Source organism: Gopherus flavomarginatus, chromosome 3 (genome assembly GCF_025201925.1).
Source record: "Gopherus flavomarginatus isolate rGopFla2 chromosome 3, rGopFla2.mat.asm, whole genome shotgun sequence".
NCBI lineage: Eukaryota > Metazoa > Chordata > Testudines > Testudinidae > Gopherus > Gopherus flavomarginatus.
This window is the reverse complement of record NC_066619.1, coordinates 44,255,458-44,273,453: the sequence shown is the minus strand read 5'-3', so window position 1 is coordinate 44,273,453 and position 17,996 is coordinate 44,255,458. Positions and strand designations below refer to the sequence as shown.

The window sequence follows — 17,996 nt, the reverse complement described above, 5'->3', positions numbered from 1 at the left end:
AACAGCTCAACAAGTGTATCTCACAACAGATACCATCCACAGATAGAGCTTCCCTCTTAATCATTTTTAAGGTAATGGAGGGGATATTTTCACTTTTTTTTTTTTTTTTTAAATCGGAGGAAGCAGCAAAGAAAAGCAAGAAGATATAAAAGATTCATTGCTATGAAGTTTCACAGGCCCATATAATTTAATAGTTCAGAAACTAGGCACTTGGCAAGGCAACTTTCTTCAACTATTAAATGCAGTTTTAGAAAACATTAAACTACAACTAACCAAACCTAATGTGGGTTAATAGTCAAAAGCCATGGTCAATAAAGTGACAACTTCCTACTCAGGGCAAGCCATTTCCTCTTGTTTTAACTACTGTAGAGTCACTATAGCTGTGAAAGTAAGCCGTGTTCTGTTCTGCCTCAGCGGCAGACTGGAGAATCTCCATTCCTGTTCATGATGCAACAGGTAGTAAACTTGATACATTGGCTGATCTGGCAGTTAGAAAAATGTTTAGATTTGTAAACTAATGAAATCACCAATGCACTACCACATTATCATTTTACTGTCATGTTTCTGGTTACAGCAGCACAGTAAGTCAAACATTTAATCCTGGGGGAATTCTGAACCAAAAAATTTTAAAAAGTCTAGACAATATTTTAAAGTTCTGAAAACTTTGTCAAAATAACACTATATAATCACACCAGTTTCAATTATTTTGTAATTTATTTCAAACTACTTATCAGCAACTGTGTCTGTAACAATATAGACAAAAAAATTCCTTCAGCAGTAGAGAGCTAAGGACACCTCTATGAAAACCCAGCATCTGCTTCTCTGCCCCGCCCACCAGCCCAGCACAGGATCCAGACACCCACACCCCCTACCCCAGAACCCAGCTGTGTGGCCCCCCCAGCTCAGACACTTGCACATACCCCCTATCCCTCAATCCCTCAGAGCCCAGCTGTGCCTTCCCAGCCCAGACTCTCACATCCCCTCCCCACAGAGCCCAGGATCCGGAAGGAGAAACAGCCTGATACTGGGTCCTAATCTTGTACAGCATTTCCAGCATGCTGCCTCCTTCCTTCAGGGCAGGCTGGGTACTGCAGCTGCTGGGAACCCTCCAACTCCTTCCCAGTATCTTCCATTTGTGAGCTGGGCTCTGCCAGGTCCAGTGCCCCACAGTGGTGGCCAACAGCTCTGCAGCCCATTTTTGTGGGAAGAAAAGGAAATTCTGCACATAACATTAATTTCTGCGCAAATTGTGCATTGCACAGTGGTGCAGAATTCCCCCATGAGTAAACATTTCAAAAATGAAGCTCACAACTCTAAGATTGTTATGACCAGTATTAAGGCACCAGGAGCAATCCTGACAACTTCCTAGAAGCCTTCATTTAACTGGTAAATCCATTAACTTGATGAGATCAAGACTTTTCCCTTCTCCTGACAATTTCCTTCTTTTTCCACCGCATGGTAGGGTTGCTAGGTGTCCAGTTTTCAACCAAACACCTGGTCGAAAAGGGTCCCTCCCTACCCCGGTGAAAATGAGCGAGTGAGTGAGGGTGGGGGAGAGCAAGCGACAGAAGGAGTGGGGATGGAGTGAGTGGGGTGAGGCCTTGGAGAAGGGGCAGGGGTGTTCGGTTTTGCTCAGTCAGAAAGTTGGCAACCCATGATGGGTTGGGAGGGAACATGATCTATTTCCTCCACACCTTGCAGAGGAGGATGGACACTCATCCTCAAAGAGTGTGTTTGTGTAGGGGAAAAAGGAAGGAAGGAAATAAAGAGCCCTTGGCATCTCCTCTCCTCACACCACTAGGGTTTATCTGCTCACTCTTTCCTTGACTGCCAGCAGAAAGTGCTGAGGTCCTCTTCCCCTCAGCTTTCCAGTGCAGCAATGCAAGTGGAGCACCAAATCAACATTATTTCTGAATAGTGGAATCTTAGAACTATGCAGTCTCACAGCATCAAGATCCGTACAGCTGAGCTTGCATGTCATCAGATAGCCATCACTTCTCTAGGAAGTGGTGCTCCAAGCATACTTCTCAAATGCCCCTTACTTTGTAGGATATTACTCATTTTAGTCCCCAAGTTACTTATATTCCACCTAAAATGTCTCCCTCATTGATATTATTGAACATTATTTACATTGGAAAGAAATAATTGCATTGAGGTTAATTACAATAAAGGAATGAATCATATAGCATTTAAAATTTTCTCCCTCCATTTTGCTCTTTGCCACACACAGCATCCCACAATTGGTCATCGACAGGTTAAGCAGGAGGGGAAAGGGAGTCCCAACACTTTATGCCATGTGCCATTGTGGTGGGGTGTGCACCCCACTCAGACCCTGAAGGGGTTAATGTGGGCCTGAGAGGCCAATTACAGTATCTGGCTGCACCTGGAGGGAACACCAGGCTTAACTGAACATGAAGTCCAGGTGGGCAGGAGCAGGCTGGTTAGCATAAAACCAGGAAGTCGAGAGCAGAAGGCGGCTGCAAAGAGGGAGTGTGCCGTCACTCTCTGGGACCAGAGAGGGGAGAGGAGAATAAGCCCTGGGATCCTAACCCTGGAAGAAGGGTCAGTCCCAGAGGAATTGTGGGGAAAGAATGCCTGAGAGGGCTCAGTAGAAAGAGAAGAGGTAAACAGCAGCAAGGAGTACAACTGGGCAGATCTTGGCTGCTCATTATTGGGTTCCAGCCCAGGGACCCTCTGTAGAGAGCTTCTAGGAAATGGCAAAGTATTGTTGGAGATGCCAGCTGGGCAGCTAGTCTGGAGGCACTTTGTTATCCTGGGAGGACTATATAATGTCCTGGCCGGATGACTGAGTCACAAAGAGGGAGTACCCTGAATCAAGAAGAGAGAGAGAGAAGGGTCACAGTGTCAGTAGCCAATGGAAGAGGGCACTACACCATGCAGGAGCTGATCTCCAGAGGAAGGCACAAGGAGGTTCCCCCTACAATGAGTGTACCCCATCACAGCCATTGTGTTTGACTTGCTGATTTGTAACTATATATCAGGACAGAGAATGAAGGGTTTAAAAATCTATGCTGAATTTCTGTGATGATGCTGAACGGCCTCTACTCGTGATTATTAATGCTTTGCATACCCTTTGAGCGAGTTCATTGTTAACAGATGTGACAGTTTAAATTGAACAGGAAGTAACCAAGCTTTTTAGAACAGTAAAACAAGTGAAACAAATGGCTAAGGTGAAATTCTGGTTTGAGTTTGCAGAATGAGATGGGCAATTTTTAAAAATGAGGACAACTTAGTATACAAAATTCAATCTGAAAACATTTCTGTAAATTAATGAAACTTCAGAGTCTAAGATCCACTTTCAGCAAACTTACTCAGATATGCATAAATTATATTCTATGAATACATTTGGTCAGATGAGAGCTGAGTCAAAAAAACAGGGAACTTAACAGGGCTACAAGTAACCTGTTAATTTTGGAATCGGAGAAGGATTTGTAGGGCAGAGGAAAGGAATTGCTCACCTAAGCTGTAAACATGAACTTATTATGTCCATTAAAGTCATACAGATGGATTCCCCACCCTGTTACAGCTATTTTGCAATGTGTAAACTTCAAGAGGCTACAGAAGGCTAAGGGCTTGTCTACATCAGAAAGTTGCAGCGCTGGTGAGGGAGTTACAGCGCTGCAACTTAGGAGGTGTACACATCTGCAGGGCACCACCAGCGCTGCAACTCCCTGTTTGCAGCGCTGGCCGTACTCCCGTTTTGTCTCGGGTGTAGAGGATCCAGCGCTGGTAATCCAGCGCTGGTAATCAAATATAGACACTTACCAGCGCTTTTCTTGACCTCCGTGGAATAAGCAGGTATCCCAGCATACCTGAGGAAGCCTCTGGTAATCAAGCTGGTCTCCTTCCCCGGTTTGCTCTCGCGTTCCCCGAACCCCGAGCAAGCAGGTCTCCTTCCCTGCGGTTTGCTGGGTGGTTCCGGGAACGCGAGAGCAAACCGGGAAAGGAGACCAGCTTCGCCGCGGTTTGCTCTCTCGTTCCCCGAACCCCCGAACAAGCAGGTCTCCTTCCCTGCGGTTTTGCTGGGTGGTTCCGGGAACGCGAGAGCAAACCGCGGCGAAGCTGGTTTCCTTTCCCGGTTTGCTCTCGCGTTCCCGGAACCACCCAGCAAACCGCAGGGAAGGAGACCTGCTTGTTCGGGGGTTCGGGGAACGCGAGAGCAAACCGCGGCGAAGCTGGTCTCCTTTCCCGGTTTGCTCTCGCGTTCCCGGAACCACCCTGCAAACCGCAGGGAAGGAGACCTGCTTGTTCGGGGGTTCGGGGAACGAGAGAGCAAACCGGGAAAGGAGACCAGCTTCGCCGCGGTTTGCTCTCGCGTTCCCCGAACCTCCCTTGAAGCCGCCCAACAGCGCTGCAGTGTGGCCACATCTAACACCACTTGCAGCGCTGGTTGCTGTAAGTGTGGCCACTCTGCAGCGCTGGCCCTATACAGCTGTACTAATACAGCTTTAACAACCAGCGCTGCAAAATTTTAGATGTAGACATGGCCTAAGAGAGAATCCCCTCTCAGCTCGGGAACATTCCCCTGGTGGGAAGTGGCTCTGCTCGGGAACATTCCCCTGGTGGGAAGTGGCTCTGCTATCTACAATGCCAGCATCCCTATGCCTCCCTTTTTCCTCCATACACCAGGTGCATGTCAGGGCAGGAACTCTGTACCAGTGGCATAAGGGAAGGCTGGCTCTGTGCAGCATAGCCCTGAGCGGCACTGAATCAGCTCTCCCTCCCACCCTTCCCCCAACCAAGATCCCACCCAGATGCAGTAGAAAAATCAACCCCATGCAAACCAAACATGTTCTGAATTCAGAGAAATTGGAAGGAGGAGGGAAGATACGCAAAATGAAAAGTCCTAAAATTTCATGTAACTAACCAGAATTCCAGCCCTCCTCATTCTCCCATAAATAACTTAAATGGGACAGTCAGTTCAAATGGTGCCCAAAATTATAGTTTAAGTTTAGTTAAAACTGCTTTTACAGAATTTAAGATTGACAAATATTCTAATAGCTTATAATTTTGAATAATAAAGATTTCTATGCAGTTTATAAACAAAGGCTTTGATACTGCAAATGTTAGAAGTAATTTTAATTTTACTCGCACCATTACATTTAATAGGACTACTAACGTGCAGTTACTCATCTGGGCCAAAAACGGTGGCTATGGTCTAGTGCAGGTATCAGCAGCCTTTCACAAATGGTGTGCTGAGTCTTCATTTATTCACTCTAATATAAGGTTTCATGTGCCAGTAATACGCTAACATTTTTAGAAGGTCTCTATCTATAAGTCTATAATATATATAACTAAACTATTGTTTTATGCAAGGTAATAAAGGTTTTTAAAACATTTAAGAAGTTTCATTTAAAATTCAATTAAAATGCAGAGCCCCCTGGACCGGTGACCAGGACCCAGGCAGTGTGAGTGCCATGCATGCAAGAGGTTGCCTCCCCTGGTCTAGTGCATGGAAACCTGAAAGTGAAGTTGACTAGAAATTGACTAGAATGAGAAAAATACAAAAACAACAAAAAAAAAAAAACTCAAATAGTCAAGACAGATTATTAAAAATTCTGTCAACTTTAGACATTGGCAGATCAAAATTAATTTTTAGGAACTGGTATGGTACAAAGAACTGTCTTTCTGATAAGCTCACTAAAACTACTATCATTGTGTCAATATACACATACAGTTGGCTCAAATTACAGAACAAATAAAAAGCACAGACTATAGACAGACTGATGCAGTAAAGAAAGATGCCATTATTTCCAATTCCCTCACCAGTCTGTCACTTTGATTTACAGCAGTTTCAAACTGTTAAGCAATGAAAATATAAACTTGACCAAATACAGTCAAGCAAGTTTCTCAGCAAGCATTAATATATTCAAAATGCATTCTAGGAGTGTGCAGAGCAATACTTATCATCCTGGGAAGAATCTCATTGGCTTGCTGCCATGGCAGTTTGGCTTGTAGACAATACTAACTGTTCCATTCCCTGCAGCATGTTTGAAACCAGAACTAGCCATCTGAAAATCAAATGCATTTGTAACTACTCTACTCTTATTTTCATCTGTTACTGTAACTGGACTGTATCTCCCCTTTCACCTCCAGGTCTCATTCCAGTGACACCCTTTGCCTCCCCTCCCCCTTTTTTGGTCCAAATGACTTTTTTCTTGTGTTTATATTGAACGTCAGTTTCTATAACCCTCCTTTTAGTTTGATTTCCCCCTTCCCCTCAACCCATCCTCTTTTGTCTCCAGTATTTGGTGCACATACCCAGACCTTACTTTTTTAAGACGTTTGTGTGCTGTGTTTTATTTAACAAAAAAAAAAAAAAAATCCCTTTTCAATCTTTTCTTTTCAAGTTTGTCTCAAGTGAACATAGAAACGTAACTCTTCACACTGCCACTTAACGTTCAAAGTTCTGTATTCCCCTCACAACTGTGCAGAGAACGCCATTCAATGATCGTTACGTGCTAACTGAATAGTCAACTCTTACAAGATACACAGAAACTCCTGAATTCAGAGAAGTCTTGGGGAAGTAAAGAATTTTTCACCAGGAAGTTACAGGTCTAGGACTGCAAAAATGATTTTTAAAAGTTTCTGCAAAAACTCACTCTGGCTGTTGGCCAATCTCCTTTCAAATTATTAAATTCTCTGTTAAAATTTGGCACGTTTTGCAGTTCTGAGTCACCAGAGCCCCAAGGTAATCAAAGAATTCTAATCTTGCATTTAATTAATACTCTGGCTTGAGGCAAGAGCTAGGGGAGATTCTGCCACTGGAGCTCTGGGCACTGTCCCACTCAAAAGGGAGATACTTATTTTCGTCTGGGATTTTTACCAGCACAGTGCATTCATACAACCAACCAACAATGGGCTCTAAGGCAATGGCAGAATTTCACTGAACAGCCGGAGTCCTAGCTTGCAGAAGTGTCCATAATGAGCACATTCCATAAGGGGCTCCAAAGCATCAACATTAGCTGTGTGACTTCTCTGAAAAGTTTGACGGTCACTATACAGCTCTGAGGATAACTTTCTAAATTGCCCTAAAGTAAGTGTGGAGGAGACCTGTGGAGCTCAGGCAGGTTACTGCGTACCCCCTACATTTCTGACTCAGCAGTTACTGCCCGTTAATGGTGACTGCCTCAGCACATAATGCAGTAAATGTATTCTACTCCTAGCCTGATGTATTTTCAAATGAACACTGCCTGCTACCTGTGTTCAGAGTGCTGACTCTTTGTTTTTACTGCCCACCCAAGTAAGTTATTCTGCAGGTAACATGTTTAGAGCAGAAATAACCAATCTTGACTAGACTTGTAGTCGCATCAAAATCAGCATGTTCCAGTTGCCAAAAAGACAGTGAAAGGTTGGGACTTTGAAAAGTACCTACTTGAGTCAGGAACTTAAAGCTCATTTGCAAAAGTAAGTTAGGCTCTTTCGAGCTTAAATCCCATTGAAAGCCAATGGGATTTAGAAGACTGGAGCAGATTAAATTTTTAGATGCCTAAAGATACAGATAGGATACCTAACGGGATTTTCAAAAGTGTTTAGACACCCAACTCCCACTGAAATGAATGGGAGTTAGGGCACAAATCCTTAAAGATACATTGGCATTTATCTGCTCTTAGGTCCCAACATTCACCATTTAGGCACCACTGACATTTTCATAGGCACCAGCATCTAAGTTCCCAAGGCACCTAAGTCAACCTCTGTAAAGCCACCTGAGCGCTGATCCTGTTCCACAGCCAAAGAGGGGCTTGAAGCTATGGCTTAAGTCTAAGCCCCGGAGACACCAAAATAGGATTCTTAAAGTAGGTAGGGGAACACTTATCTCACCAGTGGGGCCCAATCCTGTAGGCATGCTCAGAGCCTAATACCTGTTACCTGTCAACCCCTACATCAGGAAGGTCAGAGGCAGACTACCAATAGGCGCAGGGGCAGCAAAACACATGCAGAAAAGGAACGAGGGCATACAGCAAGCATAAGACAGGTTTCAAGCACAAGCAGGAGATACAGCTCTGGATGCTAGGGCATGGGCTACGTAAAAGCTGACCCGGCTTAGGTGCCTAACTCCAGAAGATTCACAGCTGATGATCTTGAGTGGAGAGGTGGCAATCTCTGGCCCATCAGCCATGTGCCCCGGGTCAGCCACTTAGATGCCTAAGCCCTTCTTCTCACCACTTCACTTCTGAATGGCTTAGGAAAGTTCACGCCCAGGTGGTCAGCTTCTGAAAATCCCTTTCTAGGTACCTAAACTCTCTTCATGTATTGTACGGGAAAGTGGGTGCCTAGTCTGGGGCAGGTCACCTAGGGATTAGGAATTACAACAATGAGCAGAGCAAAGCATAAGTAGTTTTAAAGACTTGGGCCTGGGTGCTTTTGAAAATCCCACTAGGTGACTAAATACTTTGAATGATTTAGGCACTTCGGGCCAGAATTTAAAAATGGGATACAGACGCTTTTAAAAATTTTACCCAGGGTTTAAGTTCCTATGATCAAAACACTAAGAGTTACAAGTAATTCATAAATATTTGAGGATGAGTTACTGTGAAGAATAAGTCATGCGAGTTCTTTATTAAGCCTCCACCACATTTTGGAAGAGTCTCTTAGAAATTCCCATTTAGTTACATACAATTTTCTTAATTCCCCTTCTGGACATTGTAGATTATCAAAGCAGCTACGTATAAACAGAGCCTCATAACCAGCTTCCATCCCACTCCATCCGATTAACTGATGTCACGATTCTGAGTAACACCACCTTTATGGTAGCACAATGTGATGTCATTGTATATGATGATTGTGCCACCATACAAATCAGGGTGATCTAAACAAAAATGCTACTACATGTAGTTAATAACTGGTAAAAACAAACAAAATAGAACAAAAGGAAACTATTGCAGAAATGCTTTAAAACAAAAAAATCACAAGTAATTGTTCTGTATCTGAAATAAGGACTAATGCAAAAAGTGTCTTTTAATTTAAATATCAAAATACTGTCTGCTGGGTTTGCCTGGTTTCTTTTGGTTTAAGGCAAATATCTAAGACTATGTCTTCAGTGACCTTACAGTGGCACAGCTATACCGCTGCAGCTGCGCCACTGTAAGGTCTCCTGTGTAGCCACTCGATGCCAGTAGGAGAGAGCTCTACTGCCTGCATAATTAAGCCACCCCCAATGAGCAGTGGTTGCTATGCAGGCAAGAGACACTCTCCCACCAACACAGTACTGCTGACACCAACGCTTTTGTGGGTGAGATTTTTGTTCATCAGAGGTGTGGTTTTTTTCACATCCCTGACCAACAAAAAGGTTTTGCCGACAAAAGTGTTAGTGTCAACATAGCCTAAAAGTCTGAATCTTAGTAGGTAGATTAGACAAATCACCTTGACACAGATATTTACTTACCATTTTCAATTAAAACTCCTTCTAATGTCAGCTACGGGCCACAGGCCAAATCCTACCTTCATTCTGACCACCATGTTGCAGAAGTTAGAGAAGAATGTGCTTAAATGTAGGAAGTTCTTTCTCCTTTATACAGAAAGAAACTAGACACTTTCTGGAAAGGAGACACAGTAAAATAACTGGAGTGTCTTCTATGGTCAAGCTATTACTTATTTTATAAATATCTGATCTTACTATAAGAGAAAATGTTAGATATAACCCTGGTTGAAAATATTTCTATATTTTTAAGCCATTAACAAAATAATTTTACAGTGGGAATGCAATATTTGCAGAGAATTCCTGCTAGTGAATTGGATGCACCAAAAATGGAAAAACTGCCTTCAGCTTTTAAAAACTTAACAAACAGCAATATCTGCTCATTCTCCATATGAAATCTTTATAGGATTTCTATAAATTGCTGACTACAGTACATTTGCCAGGTTGTCCTATACATATACTTATATTTAAATGAAAACTGTGGAACAGAGAGAAATCTGATGAGGAAAAAAAAAAGTCACAAGAAAAACAATTATTGAGCTCACAGCACTAACCTTGCTGCTCACTGTCTGCTTCAGCTTTTGCAGAACTTGGTGCTACAGGAAGGGGTCGAGGAGGACGAGGCTTCGGAGTCGGGGGAGATATTTTTTTTCTTCCAATATATTCTACGTAAGTTCCTGGAAAATCTCCCCTCTCCCCTGTGGTTTCATTACAGCCGTTCAACCAACCAATTTCCTCAGGCTTCGCTTCTTCCCCTTCACTAAATCCAAGTGCTACTAAGGTACCTTTATTCACAGTTAATATATCCCCTAAGTGCAAGTCAATGTCTTCTTCTCGCTCTTTTTTGTAGTCATATAAAGCTCTGTACTGGTATCCTTCTGCACTCATCTTGGCAAATATTTTAACATTCAATAATGTAATTAAACAATAACAAAACTCAAGTTGTCCAGATTAATCTTTATGTACAAACAGATTAAAAATGTATTAAATGGGATAGTTAAAATGTCAATAGGAATTCCTAAAGAATACAATCCTCCAAAGATTCAAAAAGCACCAGGATCTGGTATTATGTTGCTGATGCGTTCCACTTCAAGTCTAGATCAATATTCTTCCAATTAATTCCTTTTCTGAGTTTCCTGGCACTTCTGAGACCAAGAATTCAAGCTGAATTTTACAGCCTGTTACACCTTCTTCTGATGTACTTGCCATAGAACATGAGGGAGGGATAGCTCAGTGGTTTGAGCATTGGCCTGCTAAACCCAGAGTTGTGAGCTCAGTCCTTGAGGGGGCCATTTAGGGATCTAGGGCAAAATCAGTACTTTGTCCTGCCAGTGAAGGCAGGCGACTGGACTTGATGACTTTTCAAGGTTCCTTCCAGTTCTATGAGATAGGTATATCTCCATACATTTAACATCCGTTAGTGAGCTCTGGACACATGCTGTACCTAGAAATAGAAGAAAAAAGAATGAAGGTTCATGACATTGTTCCAGACTTCATTAAGCTTGCAAGACTTCAACGAAGTTGCATTTAAGTTATATGCAAGACATACTTCTCAAAACATGGGACAGGTCCTACATTCCCATGGAAAGGCCGAAAAGAGGGTCAAAAAGTCACATTAAAACTATGGCCTTTTACACATGCTAATTTTCCAAAGTCTTATCTGGTCAGAAGAGACCAATTTAATCCTTCAGTCAAATAGGAGGTATGTCCCTCTGAACCTCCATGTCTCAAGACACATGGCATACACTATGGTTATTGGGGGACATGTAGAAGGCTAGCTGCTCCATACTTCTTCCCTCAGCACACTGTAACCTGGCAGCAGGATTCCATCTATTGCCTTTCTGCTAGCACATCACAGGAGATATGCCACGACAGAATGGGAACCCACTAGAATTAGTGATGACATGGTCAGAATTCATGTCCAGGGTATTCCCCTGAGGTTTTAGCAGAAAATGAGGATGTGCAGAATTGTTTTCCTGTAACCCCAGGGACCTTCATACATGCTTGCATAGAAGAAGAGCTTACTTGCTGTTTGAGAAACAGTTGGGGGAGGAAGAGGAGTGACGAATGATGCTACTTTGACTAAGATTCCCTCCCTCCAACAAATTCTTTGGGACCTTTTAGCACAGCTTCCTTAATTTTCATGCTCTGTGCAATAGAAGTCAGAAGTAATCCTTTCCTCTCTCAATTTTTCTTAAGTTATGCTACTTCGTGGTTTTGGTTAGGTGAGGGTCTTCCCCCTCAATTTTTAGTTTGTTTTTCCAGTGGTAAAGTATGTTACTCAGCAACTGAAAATGACACACACAGACCACCTAAGAAGGAGCAGTTGAGCAGCGCTGCAAGGGTGGATACTTAAATTACTTAATACAAGAAACTATTGGTCTGAAAGTTCAATCAAGTCTAACTAGAAAGCAATGAGTAAAATACACTGTTGAAAAATAACCTTTTAATACACACTAACCAGACAGACAGAACAACAGAATCCTTTAAAACTTTATTATTTCAACTGTTATTCCTTTGCATCTACTTGTGTCCAATCATAACTTGAACGGCTGTGCTGGGATACCAAAGAGCGCGAACTATTCAGTGTTGCACTGAAAAACTTTTAAAACGCAGCACAATAAAAGTCTTAAGAATTATGTAATATGAGTAGGCAATAATGTTACTGTGTATTGAAGTGCTATGCAAGTGTAAGAAATGGTTATAAACTAGTTTAATGTAGTAGAAAAAAAAATCAAGACTGAATAGTCCTATAACAGAAAGAAGAATGTGAGAACAAAGGGCCAGATTCACTGGTATGTTAGAAAAATTTTGCCTTGCTCAGGTAGCATGAAGTTGCCCTAAGCCCAATTTAACTGGGCACTGCTGGATTCATCAGGCATAGTAGAATTCTCAAGAGACACAGAGTTGCCATAATGGTTGCTGCATCACCCTCCATCCCAGCTACCAAGGGAGGGGGAACATAAAATCCTTGCTCCTGGTAATTTCTGGCTGCTATAATGGCACCTGGAGAATAGCACACCATTGCAGTTGGACTGGGAAGGAGTTACTGAAGTCACACTTGCACATACTTAGGCCACGTCCAGACTAGGAATTAAAATCGATTTTAGATACGCAACTTCAGCTACGAGAATAACGTAGCTGAAGTCGAATTTCTAAAATCGAGGTACTCACCAGTCTGGACGGCGCGGCATCGATGTCCGCGGCTCTCCGCGTCGATTCCGGAACTCCGTTCGGATTGATGAAGTTCCGGAATCGATGTAAGCGCGCTCGGGGATCGATACACCGCGTCCAGACTAGACGCGATATATCGATCCCCGAGCAATCGATTTTAACCCGCCGATGCCGCGGGTTAGTCTGGACGAGGGCTTAGTGGCCCAAACAATGACAGAGAAGTTGCAGTTAGTATGCTGGAGCAGAGGTGGTGTCTGCCAGGAATAACGGTTTCCATAAGGCTAGACCACAACATCAGTCAATTTTGGGTGGGGGGACAGCAGCCATTTTGTCCCGCTACCAAAGTTCTTCACACAAAGCCCAGTCAGTCTTTATACACTGATGTGCAAACCTGGTTAAAGAGTTTTTAAAAACAGCAATAAATGAGTCTTCAATATTAGTTCAGCTGTACAGCAATGCTCTCTTTAGAAAAAATCAACAGTGTCACCAGTTCTTTATTTTGTCCAGTTAAGATGTTACATAAATAAATATTCCAAATAGAGTTATATTGTCTCTATCTTCAGATATCTGAGTTAAAAATAAATAGCTAAGAGACTGCCTTAATTATTATTCAGCTAGGAGAGTTTAAAAGGAGAAAAAAAGGACATACCATTGGCAAGAAACAATGTTATATTTAGGGAGGAAATATGAATGAATAGCCAGGTGGCAGATGAGGTGGAGTAGGGTGCAATGGGGTAGAAGGAGGATTGTAAACATACCAAATGCTAATTTGTTCTATTTGCAGCCTAAGGGCTTGATCCTGAGGAGATAGGAGTACTTGTAACCCTTATCAATCCCGAATTCTCAGGCAGAATTCCACTCACTCTTGCCTTGCCTTGCCTTCACTCACGTGCCTTGCGTTGTGCTAACAACACTTACTTAAAATTCAACTCTAGATTGCTAGAGGTTCCTACACATCATCCCCCACTCAGACTTTTAACTATTTTTCCCCACATCCAAAAAAATAATGTTCTGGCACCCACATCTGTGGTACCAAAGCATTTCCTCCCACAGCAGCATTCCTCTGTTGACTAACTAAAAAGGAAAATGTATCTGCCTTCCACCTCCGTGAATAAATGCTGCTTTCAATCCTTGCCAGGCTGGAGGGAGACTTGCTTTAATTTGCTCATGTTCACATATATCCACAAAATACTTCTACATCATCAGGGTAACAAAAATCCACCCCCTCCCTGCCCTCAATAGACGACTCACAAGATACAATTGTTCCTATCATACATGCATTCATATGACATTTCTTTCCAAAGATTCCCTAATCCACTGTGGGGAAAAAGAAAATTCCTAGGAAAAAAAAGTGTCCAGCATAAAAACTTTCCTTCTTTAATTATCACATGAGCTTTGTCAGCAGACCAGATCAAAAAATGTAGAGATGCAGTGCAACGCACTGAAAGAAATGAAATAGAAGTTTATCAATGGATATTTGCTTGACTAACTTCTCCCCACTAGGTGTCTACAAGATGCAACTCAAATTTCAGTTATCTCTACAATGAAAGTGTGATGCTACCATCCTCTAAATAAAAATAAGCAAGATAAGCAGTTTGTTTGGTTGTTATTTTGCTAAAGAAAAGAAAGTTAATATAATAAACCAATGAAGTATCATAAAATATATTGTGTATGATTTATCACACCATTTATAATGTTTTATCCTTAGATGAAGCAGTTTAAGCATCTGTGGTTTCCTGCACTGAATTAATTCAAATATTTCTACACAGACAAACTATGTTGATCAATCCCAGATTCCAGCAAGGAATGTCATTCTAAAATTTAAGCAGACATTCCATCAAATATTATATATACAATGACTGCAAGGCCATGCTGGAGATAAATGATAGCATCTTGGATTTTTTAATTTTAATTTGGGGGGGGGGCGTATTTTTACCTAAGTGTCTTTCTATCCTATTAAGAGGAAGGATAAGTAATCCCCTCTGGAATCCTCCTCTGACAGGCAGTTAAGAGGTCACCCATAGACTGAAATCACTTCTGCAAGGAAATCAGCTTTCCATTAGTGTAGGATTGGGGGACAAACTAATAATTGTCAGCACAACATATTACAAGTACAGCCAGGGCTTGGAGGCAGGGATTTGGCAACCAAGTGTACTTTTTTCTCCCACTTATGGGCCAGAATCCTTGAACCATTAGATTGTTTCTACAAAACGAGACAGGAAAGTCGCAGTAGAATAGCTTTTGTTAAGTGTTTCTTCAAATACCATTATTAAGATTCAGAAAGCAATGCAGTTTCTCAAAGCAGTATAAAATATTCCCATACCAAGCTGCTAAATGTCTCTCTCCAGTGAAAAAAGTTTGTTGTAGAAATCTGTATATAAACCTGCTAAATTGAGGACATTAGTTATATTACTAAGTAACTCTGAAAGGGTTTTTTTAAATATAAGGGGAAAGTTTTGAGAGATCACAGGGAAAGAAAGGCAAAGCATAGTTCTTACCATAAATCTCCTAACATAATGCAAGTAAATATTAATTTATTTTTAAAGTTTCTAAACACAGTCCGTTTAAAAAAACAGGAATAATTGCATTATGTACATATACCCCCGAGTTCTAATGAAAATAAAGAAATGGGACAGTATTTCATGTGAAGTTGTACGGATTGCTCATATTGGCCACGAAGAAGAGATTGAATGCTGACCTTTAAATCTAAAGTTGCAATGTTATGAAAGCTTTTCAACAATATAAAAATTTAACATCTTGCTATGCTCATACACCACAGGCTGTAACAGTATCACTGAAGTAGGATGTGCCGGCCACTTTTTGGTTTGCTAAATCAGCCAATTCCTTAATTAAAAAAGAAATCACTAGTACGCTGTGGGGACATCATGCCTGCTTTGGTTCCAAGTTTAAAAGTTGGGAGCGTCCTGCGATCCCTTCTCCCCTCCCCAGGCGCCGGTGCAGGTCGCGGCACGGGGAACAGGGGAACAGGCTGCACAAGCCGCTGCACACAAAGAGCCAAGCGGGCTGCACAGGGCAAACCCCGGTCGCTCTCTCGCCAGCTCGGCCACGGGCAGGACTAACTAAGGGCTAAGCCAGGTTTTAACAGCCCCAACGCCTCCCGCCGCGGGGTCACAGGCCGCCCGCAGCACAGTCCCACCACGCTGCACGGGGCAGCGCTTCCTGCCCTGCCTGACACCACCCGCGGGTCGCGGGGCTCAGAGCCTGCCCTGCTCCGCGAGGCCCCGGCCGTGCAGGAAGGAGCCCAGCGCCCGGCTCGCTCGGGCAGCTCTTCCTCGGGGCTGCGGCTGGCAGGCGGGGCCGGGCGCGTACAGCCCTTACCGTCCGCAACGGCTCCGCGCCGTCCCTCGCTCCCTGCCGCCGGGAGCCCGCTCCAGCCCCTGCACCCGGCACTGCCGTCGCGCCCCGCTCGGCTCCTGCCGCTCCACTCGTCCCCCCAGCGCCCCTCCGCTCCGTGCCCCCGCCCAGCCCGGCGTGCGCCCCTCCTCCCCACGCCCGGCCAACCCGCTCCGGCTGCGAGGGCCGGGCACCGCCCACCTGGCCGCGCTGTCATGCGGCGGGCAGCCTCTGCGCTGGCCGCTGCCCCGGGCGCTTGCTGGGGTCGGCAGAGGTCCCGCCGCCGCCGCGCTTCCACCCGGGGGCTTCTCCCGGCCGGCCGGGCGCCCCCCGGAGCCGCTCGCCCCGCCTGCCCAGAGACCCCCAGCAGCCCCGAGAGGGAGCAGAAGGAAATCAAGGCCCGCAGCTGCCACTCGGTCACCTTACCCCGCAGGGACCCCGGGGCCCGTTGGCTTTTCTTGGCACTAGGGACAAAGCAGGTTAGGATGCGGGGGGCTGGCGGAGCAGCCTAGTTGTGACTGTTGTGCCTGCCGTCCCGCAGTATGCGCGGCGCTGTACACACAGCCGCAGGCCCCAAGGCAGGCCTGTGGCAGTGTGAATCCAACTCAGTGCAGCAAAGGACACCAATGCACAAAGGAGAACAAAGGGTAACGGGAGATGAGAGTTGGGACAGTGAGAGATCATGGTCCTCTCAGCATCCTGATCCTTTTTGGGTGTGTTTTTTTATAATAATGTAATATATGAGGGTCGGGTTGAGTGTCCAGAAGACAGGCCTGACTGTATCCGTGTGTGTATTATGGGTACCCACTGCAACGCAGTGTTGTCTTCATTGGTGGCTGCACCAACAGCATGGTGTTGTGCCAAAACATCATCTTGTCACAACGTGATGACCGTTCCCAAGTTCTCAAACTTGACTGTGGGACAGTCCTATTTAAAAAAAACAGGGCTAGCCTGCAAAATGTGGGACAGATGATAATGAACCCTTGTGTACTCGTGGTACATGCTCTAAGCTGTTGTGAACCCAGGTGTCACTACTATGAACAGTCCTGGCATGGGGTGAGGGGAGGATAAAGGAAGAAGCACACTAAAATGAGAGGCAGTGGGAGCCAAGATACTAGGCAGGTATAATTATAATTTTACAGTGCCAAAGTATGCTAGGCTTCACACAGTGCAGATTAGTCCCTGCTCTGAAAGAATTTACACTCTAAATTGTATGTGACAACAGCAGGTGTAACAAAAGCACATGGGTTGCGGCAACAGGATCATGCATTAAGGCATGCACACATCGTGCTAGAATAGGTATTTGTCTGTAAATAACAAATATGTATACACGTGTTATTATGATTCACTCGTGAGTGTCAGTGTGAAAGTGGGTCTTGAGAAATTTCAGTGAGAGTGGCTTGGCAGGTCAGTTCGGGAGGACATGTAATGCATAGAGGCCAGCAGCATGGAAAATCATACAGAGACAGCTATGCAAGAAGCAAACAGGTAATCAAGGCCATGTCATGGGGAGAGGGAGGAGCGTATGAGTGGACTCAGTCACAAGATAAGGGACAAGGCTGGATGTGTAGGCATGGGTGGAGTTATGCAGAATCTTGAAAGCAAGGACAAGAAATGTAAGCTTGATGTGGTGGAACAGGGAGAGCCAGTGGAGGGATTCAGAAGGGCAAGATATTGTCAGATTGACTAGCCAAGAAGATGATTTTAGGAGCTGTGCTTTGTATGGATTGGAGAAAGGTGGTGAGTGTGGAGGAGGTCAGAGAAAAAGTGGTTGCAGTAATCAAGACAGGACATAAGGGCATGGATAAGAGTTTTGCCTATCTGGACAAAGGGAAAAGGTCAGATCTTTGAAATGTGGTAGAAGAAACAGCAAGACTTAGACTGATGAAGTAATGTAGATGCCCAAAAAGGTATATGGTGTGGAGCCTGATGATTAAAACAAAAGCACATTTTCGTAGGAAACTGCTCTGTTTTTAGTGATTCATTCCCGAAAAAAATAAATCTGTTCATCGACTGATTTTAACCATTT

General features: G+C 43.9%; 1 protein-coding gene across 1 annotated transcript in view; it reads right to left on the bottom strand.

Annotated features, from left to right (window-relative positions):
* PIK3R1 (phosphoinositide-3-kinase regulatory subunit 1) overlaps nt 1–16,051 on the bottom strand; it is a 76,161-nt gene extending 60,110 nt beyond the window's left edge. The window contains exons 1-2 of the mRNA XM_050946945.1: nt 15,953–16,051; nt 9,994–10,883 (exon numbers count right to left, since the gene is read on the bottom strand). Coding sequence (XP_050802902.1) covers nt 9,994–10,327 — 334 coding nt within the window. The 5' untranslated portion in view covers nt 10,328–10,883; nt 15,953–16,051. The remainder of the gene's footprint in view (nt 1–9,993; nt 10,884–15,952) is intronic.
* Nucleotides 16,052–17,996: the final 1,945 nt, after the last annotated feature.